This window comes from Rhea americana, unplaced genomic scaffold (assembly GCF_003343005.1).
Source record: "Rhea americana isolate MKP2758 unplaced genomic scaffold, rheAme1 scaffold_20, whole genome shotgun sequence".
NCBI lineage: Eukaryota > Metazoa > Chordata > Aves > Rheiformes > Rheidae > Rhea > Rhea americana.
The window spans coordinates 2,622,763-2,639,691 of record NW_028186150.1 but is presented as its reverse complement, the minus strand read 5'-3'; the positions used below and the strand labels follow the sequence as shown (position 1 = coordinate 2,639,691).

Below are 16,929 nucleotides of genomic sequence, written 5' to 3'. Positions count from 1 at the left end.
TTAGAAAGTGAAGGAGATAAATATTCTAATTAGAAAAAGAGGTGTAATAACAATCTGTATATTTACAAGTATAGGTGCAAGGCACTGGAAATCAGTACAACAGAAAAATGAGTGTCTGTTTAGGCAGTTGAAGCAATATAGAGGATTTGTGAGGGCATCCCCTGAATATCTTCTGCTTTGAGACTATTGGGTTTTGGTCCCGTAAAATGAAGAGCACTTTCACCCCTTACGGAAAGTAGTGGGAGCCCACTCACTGCCTCCTGCGGTCAGCTGCTTGAAACTGGACCACAAAGTGCTCCCCCTCGCTTTTTCTTTCTTTTGGCTTTGTATTCTGCTGAAATTATCCAGATTCACACAGGTTTACAGTAAAAATGTGTAAAATGGTTACCAACCTGACTTCCCTTTTTCCTATGAAAAATAGCTACCTATTCAGCATATAATTCTGTAAATTAGCATGAGGTAGAGAAAGTGAACACAAACTGCTTATCTGTACAGAGAATTCAAGAGTCTTGAAATTGTTTCACTGAGAGTTGGTTATGTTTATTTGCACGTTCCAAAATTATTCAAAACTATTGCAGTAAAGCAGTCTGGTTTTCAGTCTCTGGTGCTTATGACAAGAACTCTTCAAACGATCTCACAGCCTGTTACGAGGCCAAAGCCTCTAGGGATCTTGTCAGTCATTCTGAGGCATTTGGTCAGAACTGTGCTTTAGTTGGCCAGAGCTGGCTGTTAAGGACACGTTGCAGTTAACAGAGTCCATCTCGACTGACTTTGCAGTCATAGTTGAACTTGCCACTGTCTGTCATCCTGTGATCGCAATTACCAGTTTCTCTGTCAGCTTTGTTGCCACTCACATACCAACCGTGATAGGTTGCCTTCTCAGTCGAGAGCCCAGAATATTGCAATTAACATCAAAATCATTTAAAGGATTTTTATCCTGCGGATAACTTTCAAATATATTACTGTGCTTCTCTAACATTCCTCCTCCTCTATGTTCATCTCTATGCTATATGTCTGCCAAGGTCTCTGCCCTTTTAATTAACGATCAAAGCTTTTGTGTCCAGATAAAACAGGGGTGTCCCGACAGCAGTCAGTACTACGCTTGTTGGGATCCTGAACGTCATGCTACCATTATATTTAAGTGTACATAGTTTTACCATAATCAGCGCTTATATCTGTGCTTCCTTTGATTTAGCCACTATGTAGCCATTCTTTTTTCTCTTCCTGGTGTTGGAGCAAACTGGTGGAAGGGAATTGTCCACTCGTGTAACCGGTTGTACCTCACTGAATTCAACAGTATTGCAAAGCTGTGACCCTTTTTACGGTCACTTATGTGACATCACTGTGATTTTCTTAGCTTAATCACAGAACTGTTACAACTGCTTTGCAACATCATTCAAAAGGAAAGGCAAGATTATTGTGAGGCAGATGATCTTAGACAGGTAGGCGTAATTTAAAAGCAACCAGGGAAATACTGGACGGTATTCCCTGCCTCAGTTGCTTTTAGTGTGTTCCAGTTCGGGACTGTGCTCCTGCTGGAGAAGCTACCCGAAAGAACAGTGTTGTTATCAGCAGTGCAGACGGAATCATTTTTTTACTTTTTTGAAATGACAGTCTGAAGAAACAGCATGTTTTATGAGTATTTTCTGACCTTGGGGTAGATACGATTATAGCAGTTGCAAAATGAAGTTGTCGGTGTCTTTGCTGTGCACTGTGACACCCTTCAAAGTCTAAAACACGTATCTCAGTGTGAAAGCAAAACAGGAGGTATTARGTGGCCTCTAGAGTTACCAGCTCCGTTCTTCTGTTCATGACAGTAATCAATTAATAAAGTTAAATGACAACAGTAGTAATATAGCTTATCAATAAAGGTGTGCACAGACCAGAACACCAAAGGGTAAAGAGATTTGTTTTTTTCTTTAATGTTTCATTTTTCTTGAGTGATAATTAAGTACATATTTTTTCTATCCTTAGTCTAAGCTGGTCTTGAGATTCCTCATGTATCTCTTTCCACTTAATTCTGCCCAGAGTTTGCTGTTTCTGCCTTTCTGGAGATCACAAAGATGAGAAGCATCCTGAACAGTGTTTGCTTTATTTTTCTGTTACCTGCCTGCCTCCCGGCAACCCTGCCTCTTTAGCTACATCTTTAGCTCCTTCCAATTGCACTGAAACTGAGTCTTTCTCAACATTATCCTTTTCCTGGAAATTAGTATTAAAATAACTCGTTAGAGCTACTCATACCCAAGAATCGCTGTGGTGCTCTAAATTACATCTTTTTGCCACAAAGTCCATGTGTTATAGGAAGAGGAAAAATAAATCAATTGGGTGGAAGAAAGAAAGGAAAGAGAAGACGGAAATTGGACGTAGAAGGGATTAACAGCCAAGAATTTCTGTTATTAAAACCTAAAAATCATTCATAATATTTTAACTAACAAATTTATGCTGACAGTTCCATCATGAGTTAAAAAAACAAAAACACAACCTTTTCAGCATTCAATTGTGTTTGATAAAAGAAAGCTCTCTGGCATACTGGTCTAAGCAATGGGAGTCAAGAGTTCTGGATTCTGTCCCTGGCTGCTTTACAGAGGATGAGCCATGTATTTAAGTTAAGATACATGGTGAGTTTTTTCCTAACTGAGATATGGAAACAATCAGTTAGGGTTACTCTTTTCTGCAGTGCTGGAAGGTGGCTTGAGAATTCTGAAAAATTCGGTCCCCTTCTGGCCGCGGAAGCGTGCCCGACAGCACTGAAACTGGGCAATTTACTGCTGAGTTTTTAAGTATTTGTATTTACGTTATGTTATTGTGCTGAATATCTCTGTGCCCATCAAAGGAGAGTGCAGAACAGTTCTCCCCCTCCTCTGCTGTTTTTTTGATCACAGTATACCTTGAGGAACCCACCGATACTTGGTCATACTGGAGTATGACCTAGTGTGCGTTGCTGTGAGGGGGACTTCAGAAGCACAGCGCTGTAGGTGGAAAGGGAGGAGTGTAACTCTTCAGAGTTGGGTAGGGTAGCTCTTAATCCTTTCTGCCTGTGACACTTTTTTTTCATGTTGGTTTCTCTTAAATATACTGACCTTAAAGAATGGAGTAATTTATATTTTTATTGTCTTTGTTCTTTCCCCTCTTTTGTTCCCACTCCCAAGTCACTGGAAAGAAAATGAGTCTTAAGCTAAATGCAGTGATACCATGTGTTTTGAGAGTATATACTTTGTTACAGAGGCTTTGTTCTACATACAACAAGTTAGATAAAGTTAAGAGGTTTTAAACTTGCTTTCACCTCTTGACCAAAATTAAAAAATTTCTTAGGCACGTAATTTCTGTGTTGACATCATCACAGGTAGCTGATATGTTTAGTGATGTATTGTTCTGTCCACCATCTAATTCAGCAGTATGCAGTTTGGAATATCCTTGATTACCCTACAAACCACTTTGTGATAATAAAACCAAGTATGGTAGCCTTGGCTGACATTTCCGTGATATTATTTGGTATACCACATACTTCTATTTCAAATATAAATTGGTTACAGCTTTTTGAAAATATGCATTCTATTAATTACATCTATACTTGAGACATCCTTTCTGCTCCCTCAAAGGTATTTTCATCATTCTTTTTTACTTTGTTCAGCATGCATATAGGGTTGGCTATGGACTCTTTAATTTGATAGAAAATAGGCTAACCTTATGGTCTTTGTTAAGTCCTAAAACTATAGTTGAGTGTGCAGTGTCTTTCCATTTAACTAGGTCTTTTGTTCCACTAGAGAAAATTACTTAATTTGTTAGAGAGGGTTTCTTTTAAAGGTTTAACTGTAGCAGTCTTTACTTAATAGACCTGGGATTGCAGGGAGATGATTAATGTGAATTAAAGGATCTTTGTGACATAGGACTAAAGGGCAGAATTACTTTGTTGTTGTTGTTGGGAATCCCAATTGTGCAATTTCATTTCTCCCCAAACCAAACTTCCAGTTTCTTATGTGGTGTTTAAAAAAAGCCAAATTGGACAATATACTTTTTTTGGAAACTCTTTTTATTCAGAGATATTCTATTTATGCATTTTCATTGGGAATGTGTGTCTTTGTCCCTTGAAATCCATCTATTTATTGCAGTGACACCTACTGCTGAGAGAGCTGATCCGCAACAGGATCGGTTACTGTTAAACTTGGCCAGCAAGCCGTTCATGACTCAACCAGCAGATGTTTCTGTGGCTCAGGTCAAAGGGAACTTATGGACTCAGGGTTTTTTTCTTCACTCCTAGCATTAAATGCCAGGAAAGTCAACACTAGGTACAGACAGTTGACCTGACCAGTAGCAGGAGGAACTGAACTAGGGCCCTGAGGATCTGCAAAGACCAAAGCATTAGTCTGTTGAGCCACTGTGTTGGCTACAGTCCAGTAGTTTCAGACAACTGACTATCTGATTGCATGCCTGGATTTTAGTAATGATTTTATGTTCTTATTTGATGATTTGTATGCAAGTTTATGCTTCTGACAGGTGCCCTCATGAACAAAATCTCACTAGGCTATTGTATATGAATATTTCATCAACAGTCAAGCTTTGATTTTTGGGACATACGTACATTTTACATTATTTCTAGTTTTGCACAAAATCTAATTCTAAGTCTTTAGGAAATGAAAATAAAATAATCAACCCACTGTTACAGTTTTACATTTAAATTGTTTCAAACTATAATTTGAGTTCTGTGATCTTAACTCTTTTTTCTTTATCTTTTCATAATCAGTATACAGGACCGGATCCTCCTGTCCTGACTTAGCTGAAAATGCACTGCCTTTTATTAGCAGCTTGCCTGTGTAGGGAATGCAGGATTAATGGGGTCAACATTATATTTAAATGTTATAATATGAGTTAGAGTATAGTAGACTTCCAGTCTGGTACGGTGTCCTCAGATAAGAAGATTCAGGACCCACTTTATACTATAAAAATGACAAAAAAGGAAATAATAAATATGCTTTGCAATGACTTCCAGGTGTTTTTTTATTTGTACTGTATGGTATTAAAGTGAGATCATTAAAAGCTTAATTTTAAGATTTTTTCAATCTGAGGTGGATGCCAGTTAGATTAATTAAAGTGAATGATCAGATAGGAGCTACAGGAGATTGATCAAATTGGAGAGAGTTTAATCAGTTGTGTACATTCCAAATTACATGAAAACAAAAAATTTACTTTTAAAAATGCTGCTTCTAGAATAACAGAAGTTTCAATTTAATGAAGCCTTCTACAAATAAGCCTCTCATTTGAATTTTGGTGTCATTCTTATCTTTACTTTTGTCATCAGGAGAACACTAGGAAAAAAAAGAGAAAGAACTGATGCTTATAAGCTAAAAAATAATGATCCCAGATGCAACCAGTGCCTGGAAAAAAAAAGGAAGACTTTGAAAAAATTTTTTAAGCTACTGAACTTTCAGTACCAGTTATTTATCTTTCTCTTCTTTGGATCCAACTTCTTAAGTATATGCAAGTGAAATAGGATAAATAAGAAGGAAAACAGATTTTGCTAAGTCACATGCAAAGTAGCAATAAATCAAACAGCTTGTCTGCATTCTTCTAATCTTTCTATTCTAATCTGTGAGTGAGATTTATAAATGACCTCTCCTCTCCTCTCTGCTCGTCTTCCTAGATTGTGATCACAAACAGTTCACAGTCCTCCACTCCATGGGTGCTACCAGCTAAAGGCTGTTCTGATGATTTATCTTCTACTGATCAGTTATCATTCCAAAATGCTGTGCTAGCTGGAAAGTAACCTACAGGCGTAACAGGTATTTTAGAAACCAGCTGTCTCCTCAGTTCAGAGTGAAAGCAGTACAGCCTCAGCAAACAATTTTCTGTCCATTAATGACTTCTGAAACTTAGAAGTCCCTATGCTAGCTCTTCTTTAAGACATAAAAACTGTTGTGGAATGAGTTGACTCTGTTGTTACTAAAGAGTACTTTGTTTTGAAATCAATAAGCAGCTTGTTTAAATATCAGTACTACAAAGCAGCTACAGTTCCGTGAAATGCCTTGCCCACTGCCTCCGTCGTGGCGTCACTGCCCAGAGAGGCGCATCTGGGTGCGGGTCCAGCCCCAGGTCCCAGTGACTGACCTGCACCACGTGAGCTGTTCACAACACGATCACCTAAGACTTTGTATGCGTAATGTCTGAATGATATTTTGCCCTGTTTTTTATCCTTAGAAACTAAATATAATACAAAATAATACAAAACCTAAACTCAAGGAAGTCGTTAATAGTAATAGCTAATTACTGACTCAGTTTAATAATATTTTAATAAACACAAACAGAACATGTTACCTGTAGACCAAGTTACTATCTTTTTAAAGTCATTCTGTTACCCACTGAAAACCTTGTTTTCCATAATATAATTATAGCCCAAGGAGCAGGACACCTACTTAACCAACCAAAAAAAGAAAAAGGAAAAACTCCATTGAACTCAATGCAGTTACTCATTTGTATAAATACAAATGAGAACAGAATCTGGCCTAATGTTTATTTCATTTTATCAGATCGGATAATGCTGTCCTGGTGACATTAAATACAGCTGATCTCTCCCCTCCCCTTCCATACACACATGTTTTTGTTAAAATTTAACTATTTACATCTACGTCTCTTGGTATTGCCTACAAATCACTCAAAGAAGAGTAGGTCATCTATCCTGCCCTACTGTTTATATATTAATCATCTGGCAAATAAACCACTCAGTATCCTACCCACCTCAGTAATATTTGTGATGTAATTTGTTTGGATGCCCAAATGTCACCAGCGTTGATTGTAAGAGATGAAAAAAATGTACTTGCTCAGCACACCAAGCTCTGGGCTAAAATGTAAGCATGAAATCTCTGGTTTATTTTTGTAATAATGTTTACAGCTGTTTAATGACCCTGAAAGGGTTCAGTAGTCTGGTGTTCTGTATTTCTTAACAGGAGTGTATTATGCTTATAACAGCCTTAGTCAAACAGTTTCGGCTACRACAATAAGAACAATATTTAATAAAAATTCAATATATATTCTGAAGTTCCTCAATGACAGCTGTTTATCAGTTGCTAAGAACTGAAGCCATCTGTATTGGGATATTTAGAATTTGTCAATGGACCACAAGATAATGTAGATATACATGATTTTTTCCAGCAGGAAAGGTAAATACCAGATGTAAATTCTGAAAGCATAAGTAACAGTATGTGTAACTGTAACTGCTCAGAGGGTCAGGGCCAGAAAAAACGTGTTGTTTAAACCTGTGAGCTTGTAAAGTATTACTTTGCTTACTGAACTGTAAATCTTTTAACTAACCTTATCTAAGCTATAATAACAGCACAACAGCATTTTTAAAATGACTATTTTCTCTACAGTAGTGAAATGAACAGGTGTAAGTGAGAGCTGAATTTGGTCCAGTCTGTTTATAAAGATAACAGGTGTGTGTATGCATATATATGCATGTAGATATGTGTGTATGTATGTGTATATATGTATATTTGTATTTAAACTATTTTTTTCTACTTACCATCTACCTTTTTCTCTGATTCCAGCAGAAGGAAACCAAGCTTCTCATATTACATTAATGTAGTTGTGATGGCAGGCATTTCCGGTGGCTTTAATTGTTTTTAAATTCCAGTAATCCATTTCAAATAGTTAAATAAAATCTGTGTGTTCTATTGAAATGGCTAAAATTAGAACTTTGGCTATTGATATCATGGGAAGGGGTCTTGAGGGCGAAAATGTGAGTGAAATCAAAATAACTTAGTATCGTCAAAGGGATTTAAATGTCTCATTGTGCCATCATGTGAGAGATGAGAGAGTATTTTTAATAATATATGTATCCAGTTACAAATTTCATAAGCTAGAAATACTCTCATCATAAAAACAGGAAACTTTACATCCTGTATAGTAAATGGCTGTCTTCTAATGGTTTTGTTAGCTTCTTATTTGGAAGTCACTCCTGTTCTGTGCTGTCCAATGCAAAATAAGCTGTTTCATGGTATAGACATATGTACCAGGGTGAGAAATTGGCTTTCTAGCTGGAGAGGTTCACTTGTGCAAGAACTGGAGGTTCTTCTAGGTTAGGAAGGCCAGCACGTGAACAACTCGTGGTACCACTTTGTCTTACAGGTGTGCTCTGGGGGGTGCTAGATCTTGGAGGATAGAGTCTTTGCAAGATATGTGAGATAATTAAAGGTCAAAAATTTAATTATGTAAGTTTCAACAAACATATTTTGAATTTTTTAGTGGCCTTGAATTTGTTTCACAGTTGAGTTTGCAAACAACTGTTTGCAAACATTGTGCTTCTATCCTCACTGCAAGTGATGGCACAACTTTGCATTTTCTCTGTAAGAGAGATCAGAATCATGAAAAATGTAGAATTGAAACTTTGGAATTTTATCATTCAGGAAATAACTGTAAATGATCCTGAGTGTCTGCTCCCTTTTTATGAAATAATACAGAAATTACGAGTGTTCTAGTAGTTTTAAAATTTTCTGCGGAAAAGGCACCCTATCACATTCTGTACAAATGTCTTATGTGTGAATGGAACAGACGTTATTCTTCCATATGGAAAATGCTCCTTTTTCAGGTAGAAGTTGACAACTAAAATATTTTGGGAAAAAGTATTGAGATGTAGCATGAAAACTATGATGTAGACTGGGTTTAGTTGCCTTAAATTCCGAATTGACCATTTGAGCCAGGCTGTATTGCTGAGCTCCAGGTTCCTTGCAAGTTCATAATGCCGCTTCCCCTCTTCCTGCTTCCTGCAGTACTCCGTGGTTGTTGTAGCACAGTCTGTTTGCAGGTCCTGGCCTACAGAGGACTATGAAGATAGGAAGCACTCTCACGAAGCATCCTAATACCACTTAYAAATTGACATTTCCGGATTGTTTTATTTTTGAATACATGGTGTTTTGGGTTGAGGAGGCAGGAAGGGAAGAGCTTAATGAAGAAAGTTGTGAAAAATGCCTGTTTTGTCCAAACAATCATTATAAAGTGGTTATCCGTTAAAAGGTAATTATCAGGTTAATTTCAGTGAACTCTGTTTAGTATTTTTTAATGATTTGAGCATTTGGGTTTTGGTGACTAACTGTACAGAAGGGGTAGGGTGAAATTTCATACCTTGCCAATTTGAAGAGGATGGTGTCACCTATAGGGAAGTCTGCGGGGAGGCAGAAAGACCGCTGTGATAATGTCTGTAATAGAGAAGTTCCCCTTTGACCTCAGGGCTGTTCTGGAGAGTGGTCAGACTACGAGAGAGGACTGTAGCCAGTGGGGGAGGCCAAGCATTAAGACTTCTCTTTCTGGGGCAGGAGGCTGGGGAGTTGGAGAGGAGCCGCAGCAGAGCTGGGGACCTTGAACTGAGAGGCCTGAAGCAAGAGAGCAGGAGCTAGAGGCTGGGGAGCGAAAGCCTCTTAGCCCACCTGGTGGTATATCCCTGTCTGGTTGTAGATGTAGACAGGGATGATGGATAAAGAGGGAGAGAATGAAATTGCTAATTTTTTTTAGAGAAATTAGGCAAATTAGATTGGGTTATCTAATTCATAGTGGAATGATGGATGAGGAGGAGTTTTATTTCTGTATTGCTTGTGGATACAAGACGAGATTTTGGTAGGTTTTGCTGTGAATGGGCTGAAAAATCCTGAGAGTCTGATTTACCTGAGAACTGAACAGTACCAGTGACCCTGTGTTCCCAAATGCAGTAACTTGGAATTGCAGAAGGAGAAATGTTGCAGGGCAGTACTGAATGCTGTGATTATACTTTGCAATGGGATGAGGTAGAAGTGAGGGAAAGAAGACACAATTCAGAGGCAGGAGACATGACTAAAACAAGTTGGGGCAGGTGAGGGAAAGAATATAGTTTAAACAAAGAACTGTAGCATTTTGAGGTTACAGTAGCTGGATTCTAGAAGTAGAACAACAACTGATCGTGATACTTAGAGACTGTGTTATTACTCACTAAACAAAAGCTTTGCTGACCTTTTTGCATATTTTATCAAAAATGTATAGAATTTCCAAAGCCGAAAGATAATGTTAATGGGTCAGACTCCCCAGAATTGATTCAAAGTTATTACATTTTAAATGAAAAATTATAAGTTTGATCTTCCTCTTAATTTTTTTCAACTCTGTCTGTATGTGTGTGGGAGATGGAAAATAGCAATTAATTTTTTTAAAAAAAATTATCATGTTCTAATTATAGCTGCTGCTGTTACTTTAATAAAGTTATCTTTGAAAAAAAATACACAATAACTTAAAATCTTAACCACAAACCACCTTTCCTCCTCCCCTGAACCATAATAACCAAATAACTATAGGCTTAAACTGATGCTTAAGGTTAAACATCRGAATTAAAGAACTCCACTGGGATCTGTCAGCATTTTCAAACTTCGATAGAGCATAAAATGCTAAAATTAACTACCCAAACCTTCCTGTGTATGTAAAGGTACAAGTTCCTATTGAGGTTAACTGAATAAATGAAATTTAGACTGTCTTTATCGAGCTGTTAAGAGAGTAACGCCAATCTACAAACTCTTTACCGAGCCCCACTGAATACATATATGTGTCTTTATATGCAAAGTATTTCTTGACTTTTTATGTTATTCTTTGCCAACGTGCCTTGTTTAACCATGGCAGGGAGAAATAATAACCTGTGATATGTGAAATCCAGACAGAAAGTAGGTTCTGTTTTGGGGGTATTTTTTTGAGGAAGTGGATAGACAGATCTTCACCATCTCATTCAATTTCAGATAACGATGAGCTCAGCAACTAAAGTTCTGTCAGATGTTTAGCTAATGCTTTTGAACATGAAGTCTGGTTTGTTTGAAAAGCTAAGTAAACTTTCAGGAAATGTTCAAAAATGTATTTTCATGTACCCGCATTTTGAATGATTGTGGTCTCTTGCACAGAAACCTTACATGGAAACCAGAAATGTTGTGTTTACTATATAGTGTTGAATGAATACCTGGCTTGAGTATGTTTCCCTACCTATGAGACTCACGACACTGAAAGTTAAACTTAATGTGCAGTTCTAAAGATTATAGGTGTCTTTTCCTTTTATAGACTTCTATATCGCATTAATATATTTATGGTAACGCTGACAGCATGTAAGTAGTGGGTCCTCAAAATGAAACCTGAATCTGAAAGCTGTTGAACTTGGAAAAAGATCTGCTTTACATCTGAGCAAAATTTTGTGGCTCATGTTCATCTTTAATAAACATGAATATACACTTTCCCCTTTTTTCTTGCAAGATCTGTATTGTATCACAACCTCAATCATCCTGTCGAGGACCAACTAGGTCCAAGAGGAGACCACCCATGCTTCTTTTAGGCCCTGATTCTGCAAATACTTACGCATGTGTGGAACTTTGCTTTCRAGAGTCATCCTTTGAAGTCTACTGGACTACTCCCATGAGCACAATTACATGCGTTTTAAGTATGTGCCAGATTCGGGCCTCAAATTGTCTAGCAAGTGGCTACTATGAAGCAGTGTGAGGAATGGTGTTCACCTGGAGTGTGTATCCAGGCTTTGTAGAAGGCACAGTGAGTAAATGCTTTTGTCCAAAGCAAATAGAAAGTTGACCAAATTAATTATTTAATAAGTTATAGAATTTAGTAATTTTATAGTGAATAAAGTGTCAAATCACTCCACTGAAGAATACACATCTTAATTATGTTCTAATATAACATTATAGCTCCGTATTGCTTGAGAGTTATTAATGTAAAACTTTGTATTTTAAATAGAAATTTATAGATATGTTATTTCTGTATAAAGGAGAGAAGTGGCAAGGATAGAAGATTATTGTGGACAATTATGCAGACCAGCACAGAGCACTTGTGTTTAACAAACAGCTTTGAATTCTAATTTTCTGCAGTATACGTAGTGTAGCTACAATTTGTAGTCATTACTGTGTATTAGGAAAGTTATTAAAATTCTTAAACTTGTTGAGGCTTTCCACAACACCTTCCCCAGATTTTAATTGGTTTTATCTAGTTCCGTAAGAGAGCTCTTTAAAACAAATCAAAGTGCCTTAAATCACATCTCTTACCTATCGAAGGACAGAGATACTCCTCTGTAATCTGGCGAGTTTTCCTAAGAACTGAAATCTGAAGGTTCTACGCAGTAAATTAAAAGACGTGGCAGAAGATAATTTATGTGCTTTTGATGGGCTCAGTTTCAAAATGACAAAATAACAATGTTTTGTAACAGAAGGGTTAAATCTTAATCTCAGAGGTTTACAAAGCTGCTAGTCGCAGTCTCCTTAAAATTTAATATACCTCGTTAATGCTTACTTGCAAACACTGAAGGATTTTTATGATTATAATCATGTGTTACAGCACCTAGTACTGTTTCTAAGCAGCATACTAATCAGCTTAATGAGATATTACTGCACTTTTTGTTGACTAAAGCAAAATCCCTTTTATTGTTCTAAAGCTTGTCCTTTACTTTATTTTTTCCCAAAACATTATCTTGTTTTATTGTACACCAGTAAATATCATACCATCATTTTTTTGTCAAATCATAAAACTATCTTTCTCATTGTAGAATGTGTAATATATTGAATATGGTTAATGGAACTGAAAGTTATAAATGGATTTCTATTCCTGTTTTTTGCTGGCTTTTCTAATGGAAATAGGAGAGATGCATAACATTTCTTTTTCTATAAATTTAGAAATATAAACAGGTGCAATTTCACAAGACAGACAAGGGAGATGGTAAAAGCTTGTGCCTCCTCTGTAATAATTAGATTTTGAAATTGTGACGTATTTTTAAATAGTAATTAATAGTTATTGGTAAACCTACAGAATGATGAAAGCACATATATGATCACAATTGTATAGCACAGTTGGCATTTAATACACTTTTTATTGTTTTACACTAATTTCTTTGCATTATTATGAGTAGGTAAAACATAAAATGCAGATTGTTTGTCCCTGACTCAATGCTTGTAACTCTTTCACAGTCTGAATGTAAAATATCTTCTGATTTTCAGAGATGGAGGAAGCTAGTTTGTGCCTTGGTGTTTCTTCAGCTGTGCCGGAAGCTGACGCCCATCTCAATAGCACCATACTCAATGGACAGTATTCAATGAGCCAGAAGCTGCATCAGATCACTTCCCAGCTCAGCCATGCCTTTCCGGAGCTCCAAAACAGGCAGAATCCAGAGGAGAAGGCGTCAGTGCCGCTAGAAGACAAAAGCCACATGTCCATAGCAAACCAGCCCATCAGCAGTCAGATGGCATTGTTAGCAAACCAGCTCAACAGAGAAGTTGACACCAGTTTGAATGGACGTGTGGATCTGCAGCAGTTCTTAAATGGACAAAACCTTGGGATTATGTCTCAGATGAGTGATATAGAGGATGATGCCAGGAAAAACAGAAAGTACCCATGTCCCCTCTGTGGTAAACGCTTTCGATTTAACAGCATCCTGTCGCTACACATGCGTACTCATACTGGAGAGAAACCATTTAAGTGTCCATACTGTGACCACAGAGCAGCTCAGAAAGGCAACCTGAAGATTCATCTGCGCACTCATAAGCTTGGAAACCTTGGCAAAGGTCGTGGAAGAGTCCGAGAAGAAAACAGACTTTTACATGAGCTGGAAGAGAGAGCAATTCTTCGAGACAAGCAGATGAAAAGCAGCCTCTTGCAGCCACGACCTGATGTGAAAGCACAGCAGCATACCCAACCAATGCCTCTTGCAAACTGTAACTTGTCTGTGCCAGCTAATCACAGCACACCGGATATTTCAAACCCTGTTCCCTCTCCAAAGCCAGTCAGTGTCCAGGAAGAAGTAGTTGCTCAAACAGCTGGGTTCAGGTGCACATTTTGCAAAGGCAAATTTAAGAAGCGTGAAGAACTGGACAGGCACATMAGGATCCTGCACAAGCCTTACAAGTGCACCCTGTGTGACTTTGCTGCCTCACAGGAGGAGGAGCTGATCAGCCACGTGGAGAAGGCTCACATAACTGCAGAGTCAGCACAGGGCCAGGGCTCCAACGGGAATGGGGAACAATCCACCAATGAGTTTCGTTGTGAGGTGTGTGGCCAAGTGTTCAGCCAAGCCTGGTTTCTAAAAGGCCACATGAGAAAGCACAAGGATTCCTTTGAACACTGCTGTCAGATCTGTGGGAGGCGATTCAAAGAGCCTTGGTTTCTTAAAAATCACATGAAAGTTCACTTGAATAAGTTATCTGTGAAGAATAAGTCTCCTAATGATCCTGAAGTACCTGTCTCCATTGGCAGTATTTCCCAGGAAGCTCATGCAAACTTATATTCAAGATATTTATCATGTTTGCAGAGTGGGTTTCTTCCTCCGGACAAAGCAAGCTTAAGTGAACAAAATCAAATCTATAACAAAGGAGATATGCCCATGAAAGAGAAAGAAGTCTTGGGGAAACTCCTTTCACCCATTTCTGGCATTGGCCACAGTATTGCTGAAGGGGATAAACATTCTTTATTGGGCTGTCTCAATCTGGTGCCTCCTCTGAAATCCAGCTGTATAGAAAGGTTACAAGCTGCTGCCAAAGCAGCAGAGATGGATCCAGTAAACAGCTATCAGGCCTGGCAGCTTATGGCAAGGGGAATGGCCATGGAACATGGCTTTTTGTCTAAAGAGCAGCAGATACAGCGCAGCCATGAAGACACTTTGGCAAATGCTGGAGTTATGTTTGATAAGGAAAAGCGGGAGTATGTGTTAGTAGGAGCAGATGGCTCTAAGCAGAAAATGCCTGCTGATTTGGTTCACAGCACTAAAATGGGCAATCAGAGAGACTTGCCAAACAAACTAGACCCTTTAGAAGGCAGTAGAGATTTTTTGTCACATGGTATGAACCAGGCACTCGATTACAACTTACCAAGTCATGGAAAYGTAAAAGAAAAGCCAACTGAATGCCCTGACTGCGGAAGGGTTTTTAGAACATACCACCAAGTGGTCGTTCACTCCAGGGTCCACAAAAGAGACAGGAAGGGAGAAGATGAAATAATTCAAGGTAGTCTTGATGAGCGACGTGGGTCTGGAAGTGATCAAGAGTCTCAGTCTGTCAGCAGGTCAACAACACCGGGCTCCTCTAACATTACTGAAGAAAGCGGAGTAGGTGGGGGTCTTTCGCAGACGGGGAGTGCCCAGGAGGACAGTCCACATCCTTCCTCACCCTCTTCCTCAGGTATGCTAACTTCTCCTTCTCTTTCTACACTGAAAGCTTAGTAGCCATATTTGATATCACAGCAGCAGAGTAGTTTATGTGTTTTATGTGTTCTCCTGTTTTCTGACAGTCCACAGAGATATGGTGTTACATGCTAGAACGTCTGTGTTTGGGTTGCCTCAATGCCTGCGAGGTTAATTCTCATTTCATCTTTCTTTCCCCCCTCCAAGGGCAGCTTTTCTAGCCTTTTAGCTGTCACTTCAGCCAAGCCACAGGCAGCAGTGTGCAGGGTCTGTGCRTTCACTGGTGGCAAGGTCATTTTCAGGGCCTTTCCCTCCAGTTTTTGAAGGTATTGTTTATCCCTTCCTCTTCTATTCATGGTGTCTGTCTTGCAGATCTTTCCATTTCCTCCATGTAGAAGGGTGATGCAAGATTACTTTTTTGAGCTGTAGTTGAAAGGAGCATGATTAATAAACAATGTGTTGGCTAACCTCTCTGATTGCCGTTATTCCCACAACCGAATCAATTACTTAGCTGAGATATGTACTTGTACCTGGCCACTGGACTGATTAGAGAGAGTTTCAAGAAATATAAATTACTAACTTTATGGCAATCTTTTAACTTATATGCATGTTTGAACATGTATGAAGCCTTTGCTTAATCCACATCTATTTGAAAGTACAGCAAAAATAGAAATCAGACTGAAACATTTTAATTGCATTGTATGTCATGTTAACTTGCTGCGTATAAAATAGCAAAGCAGATAGTATTTCACTGGAGATGTCTATAAAATATTGAGCTTCCTGGTACAATTTTTAAAGTTAGTAGCCTATGACTGCTGAAATAAAATCTCCAAGTAGTAACAGGTAAGATTTCTGGCTTCATCTATATTTCCAAAGTCACTTACTAATGGATAGTAAATTGAAAGTTATATCTTCGGTCCTTTATAAAGAAAGCACCTCACTAATACTGTAATCATTCTGCAAGCCTAACAACAGAGGAAATCATGCCATAACAAATACTCTGTTACTAATGGCAACATTGATTTCTGCAATCAGCCATTAAGTCTAGAAAATGAAAGACAGTTTGAGGTACCTTAAGGCATTACATTGCCCACTGTTAAAGAGCTGGTAGCAGGCTGTTGAGGGTAATTCTTTTTAGTTTTTTTTCCCCCAGTTTCGATAAATATTTTAGTATTGGAGGCAATTCACTGTTACAGTTATTAAGTATGTGCCAGTTTATTTTTGTTGTTCTTGTCATGCTCCAGTATACTCTGCTTCTGAGGCCAAATTAATATAAAAATAAAGTGTTAGTTTGCTGGCTTATTACAAACCAGTAAAGAAATTGTTAAGACACATAAATCTGCACTCCACATTCCACAGATTCCTATAGTACTTAATGCTGTTGTTTAAATACCCATGAAACACACTGTCTACTCTTAGAGTCGTAGCCTCGTTTGCAATTTATTACTGGTGAGACACATTAGAAATTTGTATGTAGGAACAAGGGTAACAGGCGAGAGCTAATTTCATACTATATATAGTTGTTCAGATTGTTTTAAGAGGATTGAAAATATGTCAGGATAAAGAAGATTATTTTTCTAACTTTCACTTTTAAAAATCCTAAACATTTTTCTGGGGAGGGGAACCCTGCTGGTCTTCTAATACAGAAAATGTCACCTTTGTTTTGCTGTGCCACAGAGGATTTGAAATAAAGAATTCTCAAATTGGTTAAATTCTRTCAGAATCCGTCCTGGATTGTTTAGAAAATTTGAAGAAAAGAGCCTTGGAGTTTTCTA

The 16,929-nt window shown here is 38.1% G+C and overlaps 1 protein-coding gene across 2 annotated transcripts in view; it reads left to right on the top strand.

The window, feature by feature from the left end:
* ZNF536 (zinc finger protein 536) overlaps positions 1-16,929 on the top strand; it is a 296,275-nt gene that overhangs the window by 96,121 nt on the left and 183,225 nt on the right. For both annotated transcript variants that reach the window (XM_085303786.1, XM_085303787.1), the window contains exon 4: positions 12,981-15,152. In XM_085303786.1, the coding sequence (XP_085159912.1) occupies positions 12,983-15,152 (2,170 nt within the window). In that variant the 5' untranslated portion in view covers positions 12,981-12,982. The remainder of the gene's footprint in view (positions 1-12,980; positions 15,153-16,929) is intronic.